The sequence below is a fragment of the Spinacia oleracea genome, chromosome 2 (assembly GCF_020520425.1).
Source record: "Spinacia oleracea cultivar Varoflay chromosome 2, BTI_SOV_V1, whole genome shotgun sequence".
Taxonomy (NCBI): Eukaryota; Viridiplantae; Streptophyta; class Magnoliopsida; order Caryophyllales; family Amaranthaceae; genus Spinacia; species Spinacia oleracea.
The window spans coordinates 92,560,337-92,576,176 of NC_079488.1; the positions used below are offsets into that span (position 1 = coordinate 92,560,337).

The following is a 15,840-nucleotide window of genomic DNA, read 5'->3' on the forward strand; positions in this document are numbered from 1 at the left end:
ACAAATATCCACTTACCTTTAATGACGACTAATTTGGGCAAGAAAAATGGTAAAAGATCATATCATTATATGATATGCATGACATATTTAAGAAGGAACGTCAGTACGTCACAATATTGAAGAAACTTGCATAATTGAAATTCATAAACCCACACGTTAATCTGTTTGGAAAGGAAACGGACTTGACTCACGTATGATATACCCCTGTCACGGTACAAATCATGGTAAACATTTGTTTCTTTGTGAATTTCACCTTTATGATCATCGCGACATCACATATCAGCAATTCAGCACCTTCCCATTTCACTTTCACCCGAAACTTACTTGAACATTTGTTTTTTTTACTGAACATTTATAATTTTATACAGACTTATCATCATATTACGTGTTCCGGTGTTGTAAAGATGGAAACAATGGGCTTCGAATGAAGGCCCTTTTGTATGTGTTGAAGATCTTGCTTGTTTGAATGAGTGGAGTCCGAATTCACCTGCACAAGAGCAAAGTCACTAGCCTCGGGGGTGTTTCCGAGGAAAGCCCCTCCGATGCCTAAGTAAGAATGATGCTCGGATTCTAGAGAGAAGTTCTCTAGAAGAGTAGTCTTAAGGCGATAAATTGGACGTACCTTGAGGTGTGAGCCTTGGCGGCCTATTTATAGTGTTTGCATAATAAATGCCCATAGGTCACTTATTGTTATTGGGCCTTGGGCCTTAATGGATGGCTGAATAGCCATTGGTAGGTTTGATGTTGTTGTTTAGAGCCATTGGGCTTTGGACTTAGTGGCCCAATTGAGAATCAATTGGGAGCCCAAACAACATGCCCCCCAGACCCGGTCCATTTAGAATTAAATGGGTGGGTTTCCAGCTGTCAGAAGTCCGAAAGTTCCCTCTCTTTTTTGAAAAGGGATGATTTGCATTGATGACAAGTGTTGGGAATTGTACTGTGTCATGGAGATCGTGGGTTTGAGGAAGTTGATGCGCCCTTTCTCTTTTCTATAAATACTGGGTGCCTTGCTCCTTTTAAACTTTTTACTCCTTATTTCAAACCCATTCTCTCTCTAAATTCCGGCGATCGCAGTGCAATTTGCTTCTTCAGATCTACGAAATTCGGCCAACTTTAGACTTCGGGAACTTGTGTTGTTCGCTTTATCGGCGAATTCCGCTTCGGAAAAAGGTAATTTGTTTCTGAGTTCTCCTTTTTTCTTCGTTCTTCCTTCTACCCCTCAATCTAAACCCTAGATCGAGATTTCGCGACCATGGCAAAGAATAGGGGCAAAAACAAGTTCGTTGTTGGCTCCTCTAGTGAGAGAGAGAACGTGCCTTCGGGGAGGTTACCGAAATCTTCGAGGGGTCGACCTTCGGAGAGGCCGTTGGAGAAGAGTTCGATTGGTTGGGATGCTTCCGAAGATGAACGTGCAACCTCTGGTGAGAGAGCTGGCTTTTCGGGTGTTCGTCGTCGTTACTCCGAGTTTCCAGTTCATTGGTCGGAAGCTGATCCGAAGGGCAAGTATGCCTCAATTTTGCATGAGACCACGCAGATCGACGGTCCGTTGGAGAAATCGGTCAGCGGTGACTGGTTGGTGGAAGCGAAGTTAGGGAATTATCATCGGAAGGCCGAGGAGCTATACGGAATTCAGCATGCCTTGGGGTACTGGTGCGAGCTTCCTGAACAAGAGCGTCCTCGGGTGACTCATCCACCGAGGGGGTTCATTTCCGTGTATACTCACCATTTGGAGAATGGTCTCCGCTTTCCTTTGGATCCGTTCGTATCCGAGGTTTTGGTGTCGTACAACATTAGTTTGGCCCAGCTCACACCCAAATCTATGAGGCACATAATCGGATTTAGATGGGTGTGTGACTTCGTCAATTTCCCTTGCTCTGTCGCTATTTTTCGGGATCTTCACGATCTGGTTCTCAACCATGCTTCCAAGGGTGATGGGTATGGTTGGTGGACCATTGTCAACAAGAAGTCCCGAAAGAGGGGGGATCCGAACTACATCACGGCGTACCCCTACCTTAGCTCTGACCACAATTGGAAGACGGAGTGGTTGCTCGTCCGTGTGCCGACGGATCCGAAGCATCCCAACTTTTATCGTCCTCCGAAGTGGTTCGTGGCTCCTGATCCTGATATGAGGGGTGTGGCGGCTCCAGATCGGAACCATCGCCACTATGTGGACCTCCTCCACTGGTTCTTGGCTCAAGAGGATAACCACCGACTGCCGTCTAGCTGGCTCCCGAATCTCAATTACATTCTGAGGGAGGACATTCTTGCTGTTGCCGGTCTCAGCAGGATTTTTGACAGGGGTAGGTGTCTTTCGGCTGAGACCGTTTTTTCAGTGAGTTTGTCCTCTTTCCTGTTTCGTTTTGCTGACATGTTTTGTGCTTTGTTTTTGCAGAGTACGGCTTTAGCTGCATTGATCCTAAGAAGTTGGGCATTTCTTTGGATTTGAAGACTATTCACGACCCGGCTCCCGAGTACAAGTTCGGAAAAGATAACCCTCGTAATCCTCGTCTGAAGGATTACGTGTTGTCTCCTTTGGGGGTTGCTCGGATATCCGAAGTTCGAGCTGATCCGTGGGATTCCGCCTCTTCTGTTGAAGCTGTTCCTGTGAAGGTTGTGCTTCCTGAGTTGAAGACGACTTCGGATCCGGTGAGTGTTCATTTATAGGCTCGATTTTCTGTTTATCTTTTTCTTTTCGGTTGGCCGTCGGCTAACGTCTTGGTCCTGGACCATCTTTTTAGGGTCCTGGGACTGACGCTGTGCCGCGTGCCGTTCCTTCGGTTTCATCTCCGGCTCGGATAGATATCTCTTTATCTAGGAACCGGGTATTTCCCGCTTTTTTCTCTATTTCTTCCTTTTTCTTCTTTTACATTCGTTGACCCTTGGTCTCCCCTTTTTAGGATCAACGCAAAAGGAAGGGTAGCACTCTTTTGAGGCCTTCCACGCATCCGAAGAAAGCGAAGGCTTCTCAGCCCTCGGAGAAGGTATTTGTTCTGACTTGGAGTTTTTGTAGTTCGTTTCTCCCCTTTTCGGAAACTAATCTTTGAATGCTTGCTATGCAGGAAGCAGTTTCGGAAGTCATGCCTCCTCCTAAGAATCTTCTTCACTTCATGCCCTTGCCAGGGCAGAAGTTAAAGAGTGTGGTGGTTGCTGAACCGCCGGCCGTGGATCAGCCGCTGATCGAGGAAGATATCATCCCTTCTCCCCTTAAACCATCTGCTGCTTTGGGGATCGAAATCCAGGATATCACCGAGGTGATGGAGGCGATTGAAGCCGATTTTGTTCCTGGTTCGGATGTCCCTGAGGTAGCTGGGGAGAGGAAGGAGTCTGCTGATCTTCCCTTCGAGAGGGAGAAGAGTCCAGACAAGGAGATGATAGATCTCTCGGGCCCCGAAGCTGCGGTCCCCGAGGTTCAGAAGGAGGTTCCCTCTGCTGGAGAGGAGCAGCCCGAGCAAGGTTTGACGAGGAAGAGGCGCCACTCGACTTTGGGTTCTACTTCTACCTCGGCCCTGGATAGGCTGATCCATGCTGATCCCTGTTCGGATGTTCCGCTAAAACGGATCCCCGAAGAAGTAAGGGAGGCGATGGCTCGATATGCCAGGGCTCCGATTTTGGGAGAGGACCCTTTGGCTCACGTGGGATCCTTGGTGGGCCCCGAGGCTGCTCGGGAGAATCTGCTTCGTGCTAACCCGCAGTGGAGGGTTCCTGGGGCCGAAGAGAGGAATCCGGCAATGATGGCCCACTACTATCTGAACGAGGTAATTTGCTAGATTTTTCTCTTTGAGTTGTGTTTTTGTTTTATGTTTTTCCTATTTTGCTCATCTTTCTCTCGTTCCCAGGCTGTTTTCTGGTCTTCGTTCGCTTCCGAGTGTAGCTCGGTTGAGGAGAAACAACTGAGGAAATATCGTGAGGCTTATGCTCGTGATATTCCCATTTTGGACCAGAAGGCTGGGCAACTCCTCTCCGAGCTTACGGAACTTAAGCAGCTGTACCTTCACTATAGTCGCGAGGCTAGAGAGTCTGCTGAGAAGATCGGGACCGAGGTTGGCCAGCTCATCTTCCGAGTTGAAGAGGATGCTGAGAAGATCGCTTCCTTTGCTGAGGAGAAGAAGGATATGGCCGCTAAGTTCGCTAGCGAACTTGAGGAAAAAGATAGACTCTTCCAGGAGATGAAGTCTAAATTTGAAGCGGCCGACAAGGAGCGTACAGAGGCGGAGTTAAGGCTCCACCATTTTGTCCAGCATCGGGAGCTGATCCAGCAGCAAGCTGATAAGGTGCCTGTCCTTCGGCTGAAGCTTCGGGAAAAAGATGACTATATTCGGAAGCTGGAGCAGGAGCGAGTCAACCTCTACACTGCTGATCAGTGTAGAGAGCAGTACTGGAACGGCATCCTGGGTGCTCGGCGCATGTTTGCGAAGCACATGCCTCACTTCCCTTGGAACGAGAAAGTTCCTCTATGGATGCAGGCCGAGGACCACTTGGTGGAATGCCAAGCTGATCGAGATGAAGCTGAAGCTGAACGCCAAGCTGCTCTTGCAGAGGCTCGGGCCCAGAAGGCAACTTCCGAAGGTGATACCACTGCTGGGGGTTCTTCGAAGGATGCTCCCCTAGGGGCCGCTTCTGAGACTCCCAAGAGTTAGGGATTCGGGCAGTCGTCTTCTTCAGAGTCGGTCGGTTCCAGTTGAGGACTTCCGAATATGTGCTTGCTTTTCCCCCTTTTGCCTCGGCGCTGCGTTGTACTCATTTCTTTTTGCTTTCTTTAGTACTTCGGTAGGCCGGTATTGTCTGTTGATGGCTGCCGATTTTAACTTGTTTCATTTTGTTTTCAATTTTTGAGGTTTTCGATGTGTTTGTACTTCCCCCAAATATTGAATAAAAAATGAATGTTTGTTACTTGGCTGCTTCTTTTCAACTTGTGCTTTCGCAATTTTTAGGTCTTTAAATCCGTAGATTTCTCGAGCTCCTCTTTCTGTAGACTTGCTAAAAACCTTTTGATCTTGCGAGCTCTTTAAATCCGTAGATCTGCTAAGAGACTCTTTAGTTTTGCGAGTTCTTCAAATCCGTAGATCTGCTAAGAGACTCTTTGACTTTGTGAGTTCTTCAAATCCGTAGATCTGCTAAGAGACTCTTTAGTTTTGCGAGTTCTTCAAATCCGTAGATCTGCTAAGAGACTCTTTAGTTTTGCGAGTTCTTCAAATCCGTAGATCTGCTAAGAGACTCTTTAGTTTCCAGACTCTTCAAATCCGTCGATCTGCTCAGAGGTTTGGATTGTTCTTCCGATCTCTTGTGGTTCGGAAACCTGGGCAAGAGATCGCTAGTCTGCCTCTTTAGTTATGCCTTCGGCGATCCGTGGATCTGAGCCGGAGTTTTATAACTTGATTCGAGCGACTGTTTGTTGCGAACAAATTTTATTAGGGTACCGCGAATCCGAGGATTCTGGACGGTTCCCTGAAGTGTATGATTTGGTCATTTCTTGCATTTTATCAAGGAATGGGCAAAGTCAACCTGTTTTTGGTCTCGGATTGATCAGATCCGAGGCTGCATATATATATAAAGGGACAATAAATGTAGAGATAAGTTTAATGAAACACATGGTGCCAATGGCTTTCCTCTTCTCATTAAACAACTTACTTGGTTTACAGACAGAGATCATACAAAATATTTCTTGAGAACATCGGTATTCCAATGGTTCTTCAGAATTGTTCCATCTAACTGTTTCAGCATATACGTGCCTGGCCTTTTTTCGGAATGGATGATGTATGGTCCTTCCCAAGTGGCTGAGAGTTTGCCATGGATCCGTCCTTTCTGAACCGAGGCGGCGTTTCTGAGTACTAGATCACCGACTTTTAGGGGTCTGGCGTTGACTCTTCGGTTGTAATGCTTGTTGACCCTCTGCAAATAGGCTGCGTTGAGTGTCCTTGCATCGTTCCGAGCTTCATCCAGTAGATCGAGAGCTTCGGATAGAAGCTGGTTGTTGCTTTCTCCTTGGAGCCCATCATACCTGTTGTATGCCTGGATCCTCAGGCTTTCTGTTCCGATTTCCACAGGAATTACAGCTTCGGATCCGTATACAAGGTGGAACGGTGTTTGTCCGGTAGCTTCTTTTTCAGTGGTCCGAAGGGACCATAGCGTTCCGGGTAGCTCTTCTAACCATTTGTTTTTGTCATCCTCGACTCTTTTCTTGAGTGCGTTGAGGATGAGTTTGTTAGCAGCTTCGGCTTGCCCGTTGCTTTGTGGGTGACAGACTGCCGAGTATGCTAGGTGTATGCCGAACTGTTTGCACCACTTTTGCAACGGGGTGTTGTCGAACTGTTTCCCGTGGTCGAGGACCATCAGTCTTGGTATGCCGAACCTTGTGATGATGTTCTGCCATATGAACTTGCGGACCTGAGGTTCGGTGATGGAGGAGACAGCTTCGGCTTCGATCCATTTGCTAAAATAGTCGACTCCTACAATCAACCACTTCTTCTGGTTCGTCGCTGAGGGGAAGGGACCAATGATGTCTAACCCCCATTGTGCGAATGGTAAGGGATACAGTGTTGATTGTAGGGCTTGAGCTGGTTGATGGATGGCTGGTGCGAACTTTTGGCATTTCTCGCATTTCCTTGCCATCTGCTTTGCCTCGGAAACCATAGTGGGCCACCAGTACCCAGCCCGAAGGGCTTTATGTGCTAATGTCCTACCTCCAATGTGGTTTCCGCATATCCCGAGGTGGATTTCCCTTAGGATGTAGTCAGCGTCTGTTGGACCCACACATTTTAGCAGCGGAGCAGAGAATGATTTCCTCATGAGCTCTCCTTCGGCGCTGATGATGAACCATCTGTTGAATCTTTTCAGTTTTCTCGCTTGCAGCTTATCTTCAGGAAGTTCTCCCCTTTCTTTGTATGCAACTACTGCGTCCATCCAGCTCGGTTCGGTACGTAAGCTGCATACTGTGGTGGGTAGCAAGTCGATGCTTCTCTCCTGGTGAACTTCCACGTGGACCGACCTGTTTAGGTCGATGAGTGTCGAGCTTGCGAGTTTTGACAGTGCGTCTGCTTGCGCGTTCTGTCCTCGGGGAATGAGGATGACTTCAAAGGATCTTAACTTTGACGTTAAGGATTTAATCTTTGCTAAATAGGCTGTCATGCTGGGCCATTTGGCCTCATACTCCCCTCGGATCTGGTTCGCTACAAGCTGGGAATCAGTTTTGAGGCGAACATGTTCGGCCTCCAGGGATAAACAAAGCTCTATCCCTGCGATTGCGGCCTCGTATTCGGCCTCGTTGTTGGTTGCTTTGAAGCCGAACTTCAATGCATATTCTATGCTTTTCCCCGTCGGGGGGATTAGTACAACTCCTGCCCCTGAGCCGTTTACTGTGGAAGATCCGTCAGTGAAGACCTCCCAAGTGCTTTTCGTATCATCCAACATTTCCTGGTATGAGCACTCGGCCAAGAAGTCTGCCAATGCTTGTGCTTTGATTGCTGTCCTCGGCTGATATTTGATGCCGAACTCTGATAGTTCGAAGGCCCAGGCAGCCAATCTTCCTGACCTCTCTATTTTGTCGAGTACTTTTTCGAGCGGTTGGTCAGTTAGCACTGTGATCTGGTGGGAGTCGAAGTATGGCCTCAGTTTTCGTGCAGCTACCACTACTGCATATGCGACTTTCTCGATGAGTGGGTACCGGGTTTCGGCTCCTGTAAGTGTTCGGCTGGTGAAGTAGATTGGCTGTTGCTTCTTTTCTTCTTCCCGAAGAAGCACTGCGCTGACGGTTCCAGGGCTAACTGCGACATATAGGTACAGGGTTTCCCCCTCCTTTGGTCTGGCCAGTGTCGGCAGTTGAGCTAGGTGGGCTCTGAGTTGCTGAAAAGCTTCTTTTTGCTCCTGTTCCCATATCAGTTCGGGATCCACTTTCCTCGGGACCCCCTTTTTCTTGACTGGTTCTGCTTCTCCTCCGGGGAGGCTCTTTGGTTTCAGTGCCTTGAAGAAGGGGGCTCCCTTGTCCGAGGCTTTTGATATGAACCTTGTTAGTGCGGCTAACCTGCCGGTTAGCCTCTGCACATCTCTCTTGGTCTTCGGCTCGGGTAAATCCAATGCCGCTTGGACTTTGTCTGGGTTCGCATCAATTCCTCTTTCGCTCACCATGAATCCGAGGAATTTCCCTGACTTCACCCCGAAGACGCATTTTTTTGGGTTCAGCTTCATGCTGTATTTCCTCAGATTTCCGAAGGTCTCTGCCAAGTCTTTGACATGGTCTTCCTCCTTGATGCTTTTTACGATGGAGTCATCCACGTAGACCTCCACGTTCCTCCCTTTCTGGTCGGCGAAGACGTGGTCAACTAACCTCTGGTAGGTGGCTCCGGCATTTTTCAAGCCGAAAGGCATCATTTTGTAGTTGAACACTCCTGCGCTTGTGATGAACGCTGTCTTTGCCCTGTCATCGGGGTGCATGAATACTTGGTGGTAGCCTGAAAAGGCATCCATGAAGCTGAGCAGTGCATGGCCGCTGGTGGAGTCAACCAGTTGATCTATCCTTGGCAGGGGATAGCAGTCTTTGGGGCAGGCTCGGTTCAGATCTGTGAAATCTACGCACATTCGCCATGAGCCGTTCGCTTTCTTGACCATCACCACGTTGGCCAGCCACTTCGGATACATGCATGGTTCGATGAATCCGGCCTCTTGCAACTTTTTAACCTCCTCGGCGATGGCTTTGTTTTTCTCCGAGGAGTAATTTCTCTTTTTTTGCTTGATTGGCCGAGCTTCAGCGTTGACATCCAGCTTGTGACAAATCAGCTTCGGATTTATCCCTGGCATATCTGCTGCTGACCATGCGAAGATGTCTTTGTGATCCCTGAGTAGTCGGATCAAATCGATTCGGAGCCCCGAGCTTAGGCCCTTGCCTATTCGGACGCTCCTGTCTGAATTATCTTCGAGGAAGATATCCTCCATTTCTTGATCTGGTTCGGGAGATAGGGTTTCGGGGCGAGCATCAACTTCTGCGGGAGACAAGCTGCTCGTGCTTGCTCTTCTTCTTTTTGCCTCGCTTTCCTCTCCCTTAGCTCCTTTTTCTTCCTCGGGGCCGTCCTCTAGTTTGGGCTTTCGGACAGCAGTGTGGCAGGTTCTTCTCGCCACTTCTTGATCACCCCTGATTCGTTCGGCGAATCCTGCATCCGAGACGTATATCATCAGCTGGTGGTATGTGGAGGGGACTGCTTGCATCTTGTGAATCATGGTTCTCCCCATGATTACGTTGTATACGGAGTCGCAGTCCATCACCAAAAATTCGTCCCGAAGGGTTTTTGCTGCCTGGCCTTCGCCCACTGTGACTGGCAGGGTGATCTTTCCTCGAGGGATAGCTGCGGATCCGTTGAATCCGATCAGAGGATAACTGACTTTCGTCAGTGCTTCCTCTGGCTCTTCGAGGATCAGCTGCTCGAAGCAGTTTCTGAAGATGATATTGACGGCACTTCCTCCGTCGACTAATACTCGATGTACGTTGTGGTTATTGAGGTCCATGGAGATGACCAGAGGATCATCATGTTTGTACTGGACTCCGAAGCAATCATCAGCAGTGAAGGTCATGTTCGGGGGGTGTGGCTGGTTGTCTCCCACCGCGCTGAAGTTGACCCGATGGGAGAGGGCTCTTAGGTGTTTTTTGCTGGCCTGGCCAGACTTCTGTCCCCCGAACACCACTAGGATGTCATTTTTCTTGTGCCCTGTTGCTTCGTAGACCCTTTTCTGGGGTTGCTCGTGTTGTTTGCCGCTTGCGGCCTTTTCTTTTTCCTCCCTTCGGTCTAACAAGTACTGTTTCAGGTAGCCTCGGCGAACGAGGTCCTCAATGTTGTCTTTCAGCGAGTTGCATTCTTCGGTATGGTGACCGAAGTCATCATGGAACTCGCACCATTTGTTCTTGTTTCTCCGAGCTGGGTTGGACTTGAGCTTCCCAGGTAGTTTCCACTTTTCGTCATTTCTGTTGAGGCTGAATATCTCCTTTCGGGGCAGAGCTAGTGGAGTGTAGTTGGTGTACTTGGGTTGAAGTTCACCCCTTCTCCCGTCTTTCTTCGGGCTCATCTCTCTAGCTCCTACTTTCTCTTTCCCCTTCCTTGAGCTACCCTCGGGCTTGCTCTGGGTATTCTTTGTGTCTCTCGGATCCGACGATCCTTTCAGCCTTGCAGCGGCCTTGTTGAACTCCTCGGTTCTGATGAACGCGTCAGCCATTTGGAGCACGTCAGCTATTCTGGAGGGGTTCTTCATTGAGAGTTCGTCACGGAACTTCCCTTCCTGGAGCGCGTGCTTCAAGGCGAAGATGGCCACGTCTGGCTGCAAGTTTGGTATGTTTGTTGATTCCTTCATGAATCTGGCCATGAATTCTCTCAGACTTTCGTCTCTTTCTTGTTGGATTGAGGTCAGTTCTGCTGTGGTTCGCTCGGGGCGATTGTTGCTCACGAACTGTGTGCAGAATCTCTTTTTCAGCTTTTTCCAGCTCTTGATCGATCCCTTCGGCAGCGATCTAAACCACTCTCCCGCCACTTCGGGCGTACGATGGGGGCTAGGGGTTCGATCATGCCTCCTGTCTCTTCTTCTTTCTCGGCTACTGACCTCGGGTCGTTCGCCAGATCTGCTCGACTCACCTACCCCGAGTCTCGTGTGGATCGAAGGTCTTAACCTTGAGTGGACCGAGGGCCTCAACCTGCTGAGCACCGAGCTTCGGATCCGAGTGTTACGAGTAGTTGATTCGCTTTGGAGAGCTGTTGGAGTAGGCGATGGTCTCGCAAACCAATCTGGTTGCTGTTGTGCCCTTTTTTGGGTGTCCCACGTGCTTTCCGTCCACCTCGACGTCAAGTGTGTTCCTGTCAAGGGAAGGAGTTCTCGTTCGGGTCTGGACACTTCCGCACTGGGTGGCTCGTTCAGCCTTCGCCTGGTCCTCCTCTCTTCTCTGCGGTCGTTTGCCAGTCCTTGCTGCTTCTCATTGAAGAGGAAGTTTTGCATGATGGTCATGGCCGCAGTGAGCTCTTCCCTAGTTGGAATCGGAGGTCCTGCATTTGTGGCGGTCGTAGCTCTGCTTGGCTGTGACCTCGCCATCGATTGAGGGTGCCCCTCTTGGTCAGATTCTGAATCTGACCGCACCATCATATCGTCGTCATTGTTAACAACATCATTCACCATTTTCGCGGAAAGAGGTGGTTGATGTCTTTCAAAGGCTTTGAAGTGTTCTTCCCCACAGACGGCGCCAAATTGTTCCGGTGTTGTAAAGATGGAAACAATGGGCTTCGAATGAAGGCCCTTTTGTATGTGTTGAAGATCTTGCTTGTTTGAATGAGTGGAGTCCGAATTCACCTGCACAAGAGCAAAGTCACTAGCCTCGGGGGTGTTTCCGAGGAAAGCCCCTCCGATGCCTAAGTAAGAATGATGCTCGGATTCTAGAGAGAAGTTCTCTAGAAGAGTAGTCTTAAGGCGATAAATTGGACGTACCTTGAGGTGTGAGCCTTGGCGGCCTATTTATAGTGTTTGCATAATAAATGCCCATAGGTCACTTATTGTTATTGGGCCTTGGGCCTTAATGGATGGCTGAATAGCCATTGGTAGGTTTGATGTTGTTGTTTAGAGCCATTGGGCTTTGGACTTAGTGGCCCAATTGAGAATCAATTGGGAGCCCAAACATTACGTATTTGTGAATTAAACTTAAACGTAAGCTAGAAATTCATAAGCCTGTATCATGGTGCAAGCTAGAAATTCATAAGCCTGTACCATGGTGCAAGCTAGAAATTCATAAGTTCCTAAAAAAATTCCGAACAAAAAAAAAAATTACCTCTTGCGATGAATCGGCCATTGATGATGGCGGTGTTGGTAGGCAGTGGCCGGAGTAGTTTTTCGGCGGTGGTTTCTAGCGACGGTGATATCCGGTGGAGGATGGTAATTGTTGAAAAGGGAGGGTAAATATAGGAGGGTATATGGGTAAATGAATGGGGCGACTTTGAGTAATATGGGGCGGTAAATAGTAAGCCCCATTTGGAGCACTAAAAGCCGCCCCATATTATTCAAAGCCGCCCCATTTATTTACCCATATACCCTCCTATATTTACCCTCCCTTTTCAACAATTACCATCCTCATTTACCTTTTACTTTCCCACCCCAATCTTGACCACCACCACCGGATATCACCACAGCCGGGAACCACCGCCGGCTTCCACCGCCGGAAACCACCGTCGGAAAACTACTCCGGCCACTGCCTGCCAACACCGCCATCATCAATGGCCGATTCATCGCAAGAGGTAATTTTTTTTTTTTGTTCGGATTTTTTTTAGGAACTTATGAATTTCTAGCTTGCACCATGGTACAGGCTTATGAATTTCTAGCTTGCACCATGGTACAGGCTTATGAATTTCTAGCTTGTACCATGCAATCTAGAAATTCATAAGCCTGTACCATGGTGCAAGCTAGAAATTCATAAGTCTATATTATTTACGTTTTTTATTTGTTCTTGCATTTGATTTAATGTTATCGGAAAAAATAAATAGAGACTTATGAATTTTGAGCTCCAACCATGGTATAGGCTTATGAATTTCTAGCTTGCACCATGGTACAAGCTTAAATTCATAAGCCTATACCATGGTGCAAGCTAGAAATTCATAAGCCTGTATCATGGTGCAAGCTAGAAATTCATAAGCATGTACCATGGTGCAAGCTAGAAATTCATAAGCATGTACCATGGTGCAAGCTAGAAATTCATAAGTTCCTAAAAAAATTCCGAACAAAAAAAAAATTACCTCTTGCGATGAATCGGCCATTGATGATGGCGGTGTTGGTAGGCAGTGGCCGGAGTAGTTTTTCGGCGGTGGTTTCTAGCGACGGTGATATCCGGTGGAGGATGGTAATTGTTGAAAAGGGAGGGTAAATATAGAAGGGTATATGGGTAAATGAATGGGGCGACTTTAAGTAATATGGGGCGGTAAATAGTAAGCCCCATTTATTTAAGGTGCAAAAACTTAAAACTATTACGCCTGTTTCTTTTTAATTCTTTTTATTGGTGCTTCCCCATGTGGCAAAGAAACGTTCAAGTGAAATCGTTATGCTCTAAACATTTCTCACACCCCTATAATCCTATATATATATAGGGGTGTCAATTCTCAATCCGACCCAGTGAACCCGATGGGTTTGTCCGACCGTTTAGAATCCGAACCGTTTAGAACCCGCAAGTTAAAATCCGAAATCCGATCCGATCCGATTATATTCAACCCGAATCCGACCCAACCCGTTAGTATTGATCCGATTAAGATTCGAATCCGTTAACAGACCGATCCGTGACAATCCGAATCCATTTAATCCGATCCGAAGCGATCCGAAACCCGTTTATGATCTGATCCGTTTCAATCCGAATCCGTTCCAACCCGAGGAATATCCGTTTAATCCGATCTGTTTTTAACCCGTGACCCGTTTAATCCGACCTGTTTCAACCCGTGACCCGTTTAATCCGATCCGTTTTTAATTCGTGACCCGTTTAATCCGACCATTTTCAACCCGTGACCCGTTTAATCCGATCCGTTTTTAATCCGATCCGAACGTTTAATCCAAACCAATTTCCGTTGCTAGAGTTTTTTAGTTATTCAAGGCATTGTTCTTAACCGGTTGTGTTAATGAGCCGAGCCGAGATCGAACATGTATAGGCTCGGCTCGAGCTCGATAAGGATAAGCATAGGCTCGGCTCGAGCTTAAAACTCATCAAGCTTTGAAAACCAAGCTCGGCTCGAGCTCAATAAGCTCAAACTCGGCTCGAGGCTCGACATAACTCGAAGCTCGATATAGGCTAGACGAAACACGTACTAAATATTCTTAAGTAGGCCAAGTTTCCTAGTTTACAAAAAGTATAACCAAGGCCCATAACAATGAAGCTTGTTAAGGCCCAATTGTGCTAGTTAGATGCTTAACAAGTTTCTAGCACTTTTATAACAAGTATTAGGTCTTTTCTCATTCTTCCTCATCCATGTGGGAGTTTCTAACCCTTTTATAAGTAATAGTAGCCTTCTTACCATTCTACCTCATCGATGTGGGAATGCACAAGTACCTCAATAAATCTCTTCTACTTACATACTTTCCTTAATAAGGGCAATTTATTCCAAAGTTCTTGGATTTTTTTTTCTTACTACCAAACCTTGAACACGTTTCATTAATAACCCGTGTATCATACTCGTGGATTATGGTAATGGTTTAATTTGCTGATTCATATTCACTTAATTTTATTTATAACCCAAATAAGTAATTGAACGTGTTGTCATTTAAACTTATTTTATTGTTATTAAAAGTTATATTTTCAATACAGGTGATAAGTAATTGAACATGTTGTCATTTAAACTTATTTTATTGTTATTAAAAGTTATATTTTCAATAGAGGTGTATTATTGAATAGTTATAGACTTATAAACATAGACACACTTATAGAACTAGATATTTATAAACTTATAACGACATAAAGTTACATAATTATATAGAGATAGACTGATAGCTTTATATAGTTAGTCATATAGTGTTGTACGATTACTCGTTCCGTAAACGATTACAGATGTATATCCTTATAGTTACATTCTTGTGTTGTTTTAGTTAAAAGTTAAAAACTATATATGATCATCACTATCAGTTATTAATTTGTTAGAGTAATCGTTATTAATCGTTATAAATTATAATCGTTAATTCGTTACAGTATTATAGAGATTATGTTACGGACTTACAGTATTATAGAATTACTATTGTTAGACTTGTAAACATTATAAACTTACTTGACTCTATATTTATAATGTGATAGAAATATAAAATTATATATTTGTAAACTTATAATCTTATAAAAAAGTATATATAGTTGTAGCTTATAGAGTTATTTACTTTGTAATTATCGTTTGATAACCATATAGTTATATAATTGTGTAGTTATAGCCTTACAAAGTTTATTGTATGGTTATAGTCGTACAGATGGTTATCATCATCAATCCACAAGATATCCAATTTCGTATATGAAAAAATTATAAAAACTTGATATTCTGAAAATATATATCGAGACCAATATAACAAGATCTTACATGATAACATTTTGATGTATATAAATTATAATAGTGAGAATCTATGGTCAAAGTTTTCATACTTTGGACACATATTCTAAGACGTAAACTACTTTCAGGAATGGAGGTAGTATTAAACCAAGTTATAAAATATACTCAATAACTTATATTACTGATCTTAAATTCTTATTACTTTTAAAAGTTAGTTATCGTTTGCGTCCCCTAATTAAGCCATCGATATTATAATATATAATTTGGAACCGAACTGACCCAAATTCCAACCCACTACCAAATAACCCGATCCGATAACTATCCTAACCAATATAAAACTGAATCCAATGTAACCAGGCTAAATTTGTTTCAATCCGACCCATTTTAGTCTGTTACCGATTAATCCGATCTGATATGAATCCGATCCGATTTGAATCCGATCCGAAATGAATCCGATCCGAAATGAATCCGATCCGAAATGAATCCGATCCGATCTGAATCCGCCCGACATGAACCCGAACCCGTTATAGTCCGACTAAACCCGTTAGCAATCCGTCATATTCCAATCCGATCCGATCCGACCCAAACCGACTACAATCCGACCCGTTTACAACCCGACCCGATATGAATCTGTGAATAAAAAATCCGACCCGATCCGGTCCGTTAAGTTTTCAATCCGATCCGATCCGATCCGTTAGCCAAATTAATCCGTTCCAATCCAATCCGTTCCAATCCGAATCCGATGAGTCTGACCCAAACCCGATCCGTTGATCCGATTTGACACCCCTATATATATACTATATAGTTATGTACACGTAGTACCACT

General features: G+C 45.8%; 1 protein-coding gene across 1 annotated transcript; it reads left to right on the plus strand.

The window, feature by feature from the left end:
* Positions 1-1,252: 1,252 nt before the first annotated feature.
* LOC130467632 (uncharacterized) lies at positions 1,253-4,939 on the plus strand. The gene is made up of 9 exons (XM_056836199.1): positions 1,253-1,421; positions 2,148-2,300; positions 2,393-2,646; positions 2,739-2,822; positions 2,898-2,981; positions 3,060-3,419; positions 3,942-4,040; positions 4,164-4,362; positions 4,932-4,939. The coding sequence occupies exons 1-9, from the start codon at positions 1,253-1,255 to the stop codon at positions 4,937-4,939; spliced, it is 1,410 nt and encodes a 469-aa protein (XP_056692177.1).
* The last annotated feature ends 10,901 nt before the right edge of the window (positions 4,940-15,840 follow it).